Raw genomic sequence first — 10,120 nt, 5'->3', positions numbered from 1 at the left:
TTGCCAGTTGGTTGCCATCAATGACAACATCAACTTTTCTCATAAGAGTGTAGAATGCCAACATAGCGGGACGCCACCACCGCCAAGACACTAGGCCCACACTATGAATATGAAAGAAATATCATCCCTATAGACAAATAGCCAAATACCACTTTTTGCCATGCCACATAAGGGATTCCACTCAACACTTACATCATCATCCATGCCATCTTTGCTACCACGCACAACACAGGACCCCACATGTACAACTCACCAATGTGTAACTCTAGACCGCTGCCGACACATGTACATATACAAACATCTAGATAGATAGGGACCACCCAAATCCAACTTGACCTTTCCAGTTAAGCGCGATACTCTGATGAGTGACATAGGTCATCAAGTCGAACCGCTATTCAAATCGAACTGCCATGAATCAACGCATTTTAATCTGCAATCCTCATGAATCAAACCTGATGGGTCCAACACACTATGAGGCATATGTATATCAAGTCCAACAAAGATTGCACTCTATAATCCATGTTCTTCTGCAGCCTGCAACATTACTTACTGCATAACCTACGTGTTATGCTCTTCTCCTATCTTTGTGTTATGCACACCATGCATAATCATATGACCGGGACAACTCTACCATTTTGATGCAACACCATACAAGTGAATTTGATCTTCCTTTAAGGCCTCATCATCATCCTGCATCACTTTACCTAGCCAACCTGTTGTCATGCATGCCTTTGTATCACAGTCTTGTGGATGTGGAGCAATCACTTTGCACATTCTCTATCAAGTTTACTGCACTTGTACTCTATGGCACTTATCGTCTTTGCATCTCTATATACACCACATCACCTCAATCTATACACTACATCTTCATTCTGGGACACCTCATCATTTGCTACATCAACTCAATCATGCACACATACATGTTGACATCAATGACAACTTCAATGCCAACACCACTTTAGGCTCAACAATAGTAGACCAGAGGGTAGGAAATCTGCAACTCCTTGTGTTCTATGAATAATGCAAATGCCACCCGAGATTCAAAATGGGGACGATAGGAAAATGAGGCATAATAGAATGGTAGCCCATCTTGGGTTTGTAGTTACAGAAAGTGGTGGTGGGAAACCAACGCCAATATTTCCAACAAGGCCTCACATAATTAATACAAAGCTTGTGTAGCATATTTGGAGGCAGAGCAACTAACACAAGCTCAAATATATGTCGATCTGGTTGAGTAAGGCAATATTGAGTCTACAAATCTTCCTAATAATGAAGACTCATAGTGGCACGGGGTGAACTCACAATACTGGTTCCCACTTTTTGACCAACTTTGACACATAGATGAACATTTTGAAAAAAACCTTCACTTTCTGACACCTATAAATTTTAAACTGTTAAGAATTTGAAGATGGTGTAAACTAGTGATTTGTAACATCTTGTTTGTAGATTCTAAATATATATTTTTCAAATTTTATTGATTTTTCCATCTCCTGTAAAAAATAGTTTTTTACAGCAAACAACATTTTTTAAGAGTGATGTGCATCCCGAAATGCATAAATTTTTTCTATAAATGATAAAAACTTAATTATTTTCAATTTTGGTTTGTAACATCAATGCCTAGGGCATGCAGTTGGTTTGATAGTTATATGTTCAACATTTTTCATTTTATTAAGTTTTGAAGTCTGACTAATTATAATTTAAGTATAGGTGTACGTTTGAACACATAACTTGTTCTATATATATCAAAATTCAATTTTATTTTTTTTGTTAGAAGGAGGACATCAATACCTAGTGCATAGATATTTTTCAAAAAAAATTTGAGTTAGTTTACTATTTTTCCCAATGAATTGAACAAAGAAGTTCATATTCGGTGAGAAACCTTCATTCATAAGAAATAAAATATATATATATATATATATTAATGAAATTAAATATATTAAAAATTATACTATTTGGAAAGCTTATAATAAGGAATAAATATTAAAAAAAAAAACTTCTAAATAAATTCATTTGACCCCCCAAAAGCTAATGTAAATTTGGTTTTCTATCTGCATTTGATAGATGCAAAGGAGATTCCATTGCAAGTATGATTTAGAGGTAGAGAGGTTCTATCCAAGAAATTTTGATCTAAGATCCTTTGATCTAACTCTCTTGAATTATTTACTTCAAATGGGACCTCTTAAAGCTTAAATAATTATATTTTCTAAAAAACATATGATTTCAGCAAAACTCAGGATGTACCAAAAAGTGGGAACCAACATTGTAAGTTCACCCCATGAGAAAAATATTTCAAGAAGTGAAAATGTTGTGTTTGTGAAAATGCAGAGCATGAATTCCAAGAACATGGAAAAGAGAAAGCCCCTGGACCTGTATGAGAGGAGACCACCAAATTTGGTGATGGTTGAAAGAAAGACCATCATGAAATCATAATCCATCCTAGTGAAGCCAAGGCTAAACATCTTTTTGGGCCTACCAAATGATTTTGGCAACAAAATTTCCCTAGATGTACACATAATCTTTCATAACAAGAAGGGTTTGAAAGCCAATACCCTTCCAGTCTAGTCTATTGACTGGGTGCCCCTAAGAAATATAGTTTTGGAGTAGAATTTTTTAGGCTTCATTATGAGAAATAGACTTGAGAACCCATTTGGCATACAAGGAAATCCCTTGCTTCTAGGTAGATAAAAGGTCAAGCCCACCAAATTCATGTGGGAGACAACAATAATCCCAAATGACCCTGTGAAAACCATGATGATCAACTCCATTGGCCCAAAAAAATTCTCATAGAATCTTCTCATGCTTGTTGTAAGAGGCTTTAGAAGGATCCCAATAAGAAGAATAATAAATATGAGTAGCTGTAAGAACCTTGGAGAAAATCTAAAACTTGCCATCCAAGGAAAGCAATTTGGTAATCCAATATGCAAGCTTCTTCTTAATTCTGGCTAACACAGCATTCCGGAGGGACATAGAAGACACTTGAAAAGAAAAGGGAATGCTCAGAAACCAAAAAATCTCTCCATGTTGGATCCATTTCCAACCATACTGCAAAATCCAAGGCAGGGTAGGAAGGAAAGACTATCTGTAACATTGATTTTTGTACTATTGGATAGCTGACCCAGACGCCAAACAAAAACTATCCAAAAAATGAATTGCCTCCTTGACATTATCCTACTCTTTAATGAGAGTAAGAAATGTATCATCTAGAAAATGGCCATTGACAAGATGAGAAGGTGACTTGGGAAGGGAAATCCCCCTAACACGTCCAACCAAAATGGCAGAGGCAAGAAGGTACCCATATTCTTCAGCAACATGCACATGCAAAGAGGGTGCAAGAGGACAACCTTGGTGGGTAGACCTAAAAAGGTTGAAAGATGAATATTGGTGACCATTGATTGTGATGCAAGATGAGGTATCCCCAAAAAGAATATGAATAGACTAGATAAAGAGGTGACCAAATCTTAACACTTTCAGCATCACAAGAATAAAGAGCCATTCAATGTGGTCATAAGATTTGGCAAAATCATTTTTAAGGAAGAGGGATTTTTGTGAAGAATGTGGAGCCCACTCCATACCTTTCTAAACCACAATAATATTATCTAGGATAAACTTAGATTTGATGAAACCAGTCTGTTTAGGTCGGACAATCTGTGGAAGGAGATTTATGACTTTGAGGGCCAAAGCCTTGGCAATAATCTTGTAGGAAACATTCAACAAAGTGACAGGTCACCAATTAAAAATGTCCCCAAGGTCACCAGCTTTAGGGATGAATTTCATATTTACCTTGTTAATAAGTTGTCCCAAATATTGAGAGTGAAAAGCCTCCAAATAAACCTTGTGCAAGTCGGAACCAACAAAAGGCCACAAGGCTTTATAAATTCATAGGGAAAGCCATCACAACCAAGAGCTTTGTCATCTTCCATAGAAAAAATAGCCTCTTTAAGATCCTCAAGAGTGAGAAATTGGTCATAGATCACTCTTTGAGCTTTAGAGACCCAATAAGGAACTGCCACAAGACATTCTTGCAAGGCTCAGTCATTCTCAAGAGAATTTTCCTACGCTGCGAACACCTTCTCATAATGTGTGACAAAATCTTGAAGAGTATCTCGTAACTTAAGAGAACAACATGACCAGCCTTAATATTAAGCAATGGTTTAATATTCCTAACTTCCCAATTCCAAACTCTCGAATCACTTATTCCTAAATTATTTTTAAAAAAACATAATGAGTTATGACAAAGTTCCATAAAGTTTCCTAATAATCCTCAGAAGGGTATAATTATTAATCACAATCTTGTAATATCATTGGGAAATAATCTATATTGATCTCATCTCCAAATCCATTACTTATCTCCAGAATTCAAACTCCAAAATAGATGTACTCTTCAAATATGTCAGCACCACCAACGAAATTAAAAGGAAAGCAAGAAAAAAGAAATCCAAAAACTCTTCTCATGCAAAGCATCATAACAAAGTGAGAATCTACTTGAGATGATGAAAATTACTCCATCCTTCAATGCCACCAACCTCCAAATTTATCTTGTTACTCTTTAACTACCAAATGTAATATTCAAATATTTGAAGTGCCTCTTAAACACAACTATTATAAATATCATTAGTGCATTCTTAGCAATGAGTATGAACACATAGGGTATTAATTGAACCAAACCTCCAATCACATAAGCTATACCTATAGTGAATATACTTTGCAATCCCCTATTAGGGTCTAGCTTCTCCAAACCCAATTCAAATCTTATCATAAATTCACTCTTTTGAGTATCAGTAGTAAAGAGATAGATTGCATGATTGACACATCTTGGGAGAGATATATCAACAATACTACTTACAGAATCATTTTGATTTGTATCTTCTCTTGAACCAATGTTGATGATAGCATCAACAATAACTTGTATTAGGTTTTTCTTAATCAATAAATGAATAAATTGCATAGCACTCTTAACTATACTTTAGTTATAATCTTTCCAATGAGAATTTAGATTTCACAAAACTAGAGAAATGAAATGCACAACCACCTTCTAAATACTATGTCTACATACAATAAATGTATTATTTCTAGCTTTGAATTTGATAAATATTAAATATCTCATTTTACGAGATGGTTGTAGCCTTTGTTCGGTTTACAAAAAATTAAATATCAACGTTATACTTACTTTAATTATTTGATCTTCATGCCATTTTCATCACTACACTTGGAAGTAATAACTATTTTATTTGGAACCAAGTGCTCAATCCATTGCATAGGTTGCTGCTAAAGTATCCACAAACATTTAATTAGTGTAGTTATCACCATATGATGACAACATTAACAAAACCATTTTCAATTCCCTATTCACTCTAACTTCATTTCATACTAATTTTCTGTTGATACTTAATATCCCTTCCAATCCCTTTCACCATCATTTCTTCAAAAGCAGTATAAATGACATGCCATAAATTTTCAAAATACTACTACTCATAAATCCAAAATACTAAATTTATTTCTAAATGTATCTATTAAGTACCTCATGCATGTTCTATTGCCAGAATTGTCTATAAGCACAATGAGTACTAGTTTTCAAATTAAGGGAGACTTCATTCCCAGAATGCCTTTTTCTCCTTGTCGTCACATCCTCAATATATATTATACCTGCAATCATGTATTAAACATAATATTTTCCTCTTTCTAACATAACACATTTAAGCATAGCCAAATATCTAAAATGATAAACTTGAACTCAAATAACATATTCCAAATACTAAAATCATACTTAGATCCATAGGATGATAATGTATGCAAGCCATGACCTTGAAATATTTTCGAAATGAAAAGTGTGAATATTTTACCAACATTGAAAGATTCAAAAGCTTTATTTTAGTTGAATGTTTGGATCGAACTGTAAGTGGATGCATAGTTGATTTGAACATATTGAACTTATCAATTGAGACATTTGTTGCCCAAACAACATCATTTTCTAAATGATATTCCAATTGATCGCATTAACTGCAAAATGTTATAAAAGAAAAATAGACCATTTTTCTTAATAGACTTTCCAAAACTCACGAGAATAGAAGTAGAGAGGAGACAACCGATTCCATAGGAGAATAGAAGTAGAGATGAGACAACTGATTCCATAGGAGAAGAATACATAGTTATAGGAACCTCATGGGGGGCCAACATGGCCACACTAGGAGCTAGAATCTCATTAGAATCCTTCAAAGAGCCATCTTGTTGGTGTTTGAGCATTAATAGTTGTGATTACTCAAAATATAAAAAAATTAAAATCTTTATAAATATCTACTATTTTTCAAAATCTCTAATTATGCTTTTTGGTGTTAGCAATTGTTCATTGTAGATACTAAAACAATGATTACAATATTAGAATGGGCCATGGAAGTATTCATTTGCAATCCATAGAAATTAAACAAATGCCTTCAAGAACTTGATGAAGTCATTGGTTGCAACAAAAAAGGTGGATGAATTTTAGTTGGATCTTCTACCTTATCTTCATGCAACCGTCGAAGAAATATTTTGATTAATGCCTCCTATTTTTCTCCCCAACAAAGTTGAAAGTTCCTCCATAATTGGAGGATTCGTTATACCCAATTACAACTAGGTGGTGGTGAACTTGTGTGCCATTGGGAGGAAGCCTTCAATTTAGGTGAAACACACTTAGCATATGAAAGATAATAGCATTGTGTTTGTATAACAAGAGAATGGTCATTTTGTAAATTCACTTTTTATCTCTTACATGCACATAAAAGATATCTCCCTTTGTATCTTGTTACTTGTTTCCTACGAAAATTATATTTATAACTAAGTTGTTGTACTAAGTTTTAAGAAGTAAAAATGCCCTTGAGAAGATGCATTGATCAAAGACATCTTTAGAAAGATAGATTGAAGTATATCTTTTTTTCATTTATGTATTTAAAAAAAAAAACGAAAAGAAAATTCTGTAGATTAAATAAATGATAGTAAATAAAATAGATAATCAAAATGCTCCCTTATGTTTTTTTATACATAATTAAAAAAATAGATAAAACAATTCAAAATATTATATTGCGTGAACCTTTTGAAATAAATCAATGATCTGTTATAATATAAAAATAAAAATAAAACCGAAGAAACTTAACATACGTATATTTAAAAATTTAGAAAGCTATTTCCAATTGAATTTGTTATTTGATATTCAAGTAAAGTAGACGTTCAACTCAACAAAGGCGCACCTGTCCTTAATAAAAGGCAGACATGACAATAATTCAGAGACACTATTCAAATAATCTAGGCAATGAAAGTGATATCTCTTATGTCTTTTTGTACAGATAGATACAAGAATTCAAACAAGTTCACTCCAAAAACGTGCTGCAACGCTTCAAACTAGTGCACTCGAAAAGCTTGTTGATTCAAACTAGTGCACTCTAACAGTGTGCAACACTGGTGTAAAAGTCTAGACAAACAAAAACGTGCTGCGACCTGCAATCAAGTGCTCGTACGGATTCTGCCTATAAAATAGATAGTGTAAACTGGAAACCCAAAGAAAATAAGGATCGCCTTGTATACAAGTTAATATGGATATTCCACTGTTTTCTTTGTATTCTGTGCTTCTTACTGCTGCTTCACTGATATTGTTCTTCTTCTTTCTATGGAGAAGAGAGCAGAGGCTTTCTCTGCCCCCTGGGCCTAGTGGTTGGCCTATCCTGGGAAACCTCATTCAGCTGGGGAAAAGGCCTCACGAGTCTCTCTATGCCCTCTCTGTGAAATACGGTCCACTGATGACTCTCCGTCTGGGCATGAGAACAGTAGTGGTGGTCTCCTCTCCTGCCATGGCCAAGGAGGTCTTTAAAACGCACGACAACATCTTGGCGGGGCGGATGGTGACAGAGGCACACAAATCTCTTTCACATGACAAGTCGTCCATAATTTGGGCTGATTACGGTCCTTACTGGCGCCATCTCCGTCGCATTTCAACTGTTGAGCTCTTCAGCCCCAAAAGACTCGAAGCTCTGCAACATCTCAGAAGAGATCAAGTATTTAGCACCATTCGACTCATTTTCGAGGACAAGGGAAAGGTTGTGAACATCGCGCATACGGTGTTCTGCACGTCCCTGAATTTGCTAGGCAACATGATTTTCAGCACAAGTGTCTTTGATCCTCACAATCCAGCTTCTGCGGGGCTCAAAGATACCATCTGTGAATTGATGGTGGTCGCCGGAAAGCCCAATTTGGTGGACTTTTTCCCGTTTCTCCGGTTCCTCGACCCCCAGCGAGTGTCCCGTGAGATGGACAGGCTTTTCAAGGAATTGTATGACTTTTCTGATACATTCATACAGAAAAGGCTCAGCCAAAGCGTTCAGCGTAAGGACTCGGACAAGGATTTTCTGGATGTTCTGCTGGACTCCAGAACTGAAGATTTCACTCTAGTCGGTGTTCGAGCATTAATAGCTGAGAGTACTGAAAAGATTAAAAGCAAATTAATTAGGGTATATAAATATATCTCTGCTATTTTCCAGACCTCTAATTGTGATCTATGGTTTCAGGAATTGTTTATTGCAGGTACTGAGACGACCACTACAACAATAGAATGGGCCATGGCAGAATTGATTCGCAATCCACAGAAATTAAACCGAGCCCGTCAAGAACTGGATGAAGTAGTTGGTTGCAACCGGAAAGTGGAAGAAACTGACTTGGATCGTCTTCCGTATCTCCATGCAGCCGTGAAAGAAGTATTCCGATTGCGCACGACGGGTCCTCTGCTTCTTCCCCACAAAGCCACAAGCAGCTGCGAGATTGGGGGATTTGTTATACCCAAGGACACCCAGGTGATGGTGAACGTGTGGGCTATGGGAAGGGACAGTTCAATTTGGAAGAATCCTTTGGAATTTACGCCCGAAAGGTTTTTAGAGGGTGAGTCGAATAGCAAGATAGATTACAGGGGACAGGACTTCGAGCTGATTCCATTCGGAGCGGGAAGAAGAATGTGTCCGGGGCTTCCATTGGCAAGTCGTATGGTTCATTTGGTTTTGGCTTCTTTACTTCACTCATTTGAGTGGAAACTTCCGGATGGGATGAGCTGTGAGCAGATGGACATGAGCGATGATTTTGGAATTACATTAAAGAAGGCTGCAGACTTGAGAGCAATCCCGACGCCACGTCTCCCACATCCCATATACTAGGGGCGCTCGCCACATATATTACATATGGTTTTAGAGTTAAATCTAAGGTTGTAGGAATATATATAACTGTGATACAGCTGGAGTCCCTGCCTATTTGTCTAATTGTTTTGTGAAAATAATAAAAGAATTATTTGTTGTTTAGATTTTAGAAGGATCTTGGTGAGATGAGAGTTCAAACTTTTATCAGTGGTGAGGAACTATGAAGAATACTGCAATCAGAAATTGGGGAGGAAATGTTCATAATTTTGAAACAATATATTTTGCTGAATGTTTTGTTGAAATCTTCAGGTGCTTTTTGAAATCAATAAATATAATATTATTTTATTCAGGAATGATAAACTTACTATTATTTATCTTTTGTATTTGCAATAGATCCCATCTTTAGCTGTGTGCTTACATTTAACAATTATGATTGTAGACATCTAAAAATTGTCAAGGCTTGCGGAGTCATACTTTAACATTGGCGCATTGCCTTATTTTAGGTTTTTGCGTCACATTAACATTTCTTCTATGTTGCGTACTTGGTCTTTATCATTTGCGAGCATCGAGTCCTTCTTCTGCATTCCTCATTTTTATCGCTTTTGAATTAGGGTTTTGTTGTCTTATCAATCTTGTCGTTTTGAGATTGATTTGTCATCGATCCTCATCCTTGTCAATCTCGTCAATTTTGCGATCGATTTGTCATCAATCCTTGTCCTCTTCAATCATGTAAATTGGCGCATATCAATTTGGTCTCTTTATCAATATTGGTCAATTTGTCAACCAATTTCAATTGTTTATCAATCAAATCATTTATCAAGTCAGAATCATGATTAAATCGAATCTACATCAATTATCTTTTGTCAAGACCTAATCTTCTAAGGTTTTATGATTTATTCATTTAATCTTGTTTGTCATTTTTCCTCTAGGTTAAATAATTTATTTATTTATCCTAAGTCTTCTTGTCACAATTA

The 10,120-nt window shown here is 35.7% G+C and overlaps 1 protein-coding gene across 1 annotated transcript; it reads left to right on the top strand.

The window, feature by feature from the left end:
• Positions 1-7,541: 7,541 nt before the first annotated feature.
• LOC131049335 (geraniol 8-hydroxylase-like) lies at positions 7,542-9,463 on the top strand. Its single transcript, XM_059207056.1, has one exon. The coding sequence runs from the start codon at positions 7,563-7,565 to the stop codon at positions 9,165-9,167; it is 1,605 nt and encodes a 534-aa protein (XP_059063039.1). The 5' UTR covers positions 7,542-7,562; the 3' UTR covers positions 9,168-9,463.
• The last annotated feature ends 657 nt before the right edge of the window (positions 9,464-10,120 follow it).

The sequence above is a fragment of the Cryptomeria japonica genome, chromosome 6 (assembly GCF_030272615.1).
Source record: "Cryptomeria japonica chromosome 6, Sugi_1.0, whole genome shotgun sequence".
In the NCBI taxonomy this organism is placed as follows: Eukaryota; Viridiplantae; Streptophyta; class Pinopsida; order Cupressales; family Cupressaceae; genus Cryptomeria; species Cryptomeria japonica.
This window is presented reverse-complemented; position numbering and strand designations above follow the sequence as displayed.

What these genes read in the sequence shown, in the direction of transcription:
- LOC131049335 (XM_059207056.1), top strand. Translation starts at nt 7,563, where the DNA reads ATGGATATTCCACTGTTTTCTTTGTATTCTGTGCTTCTTACTGCTGCT.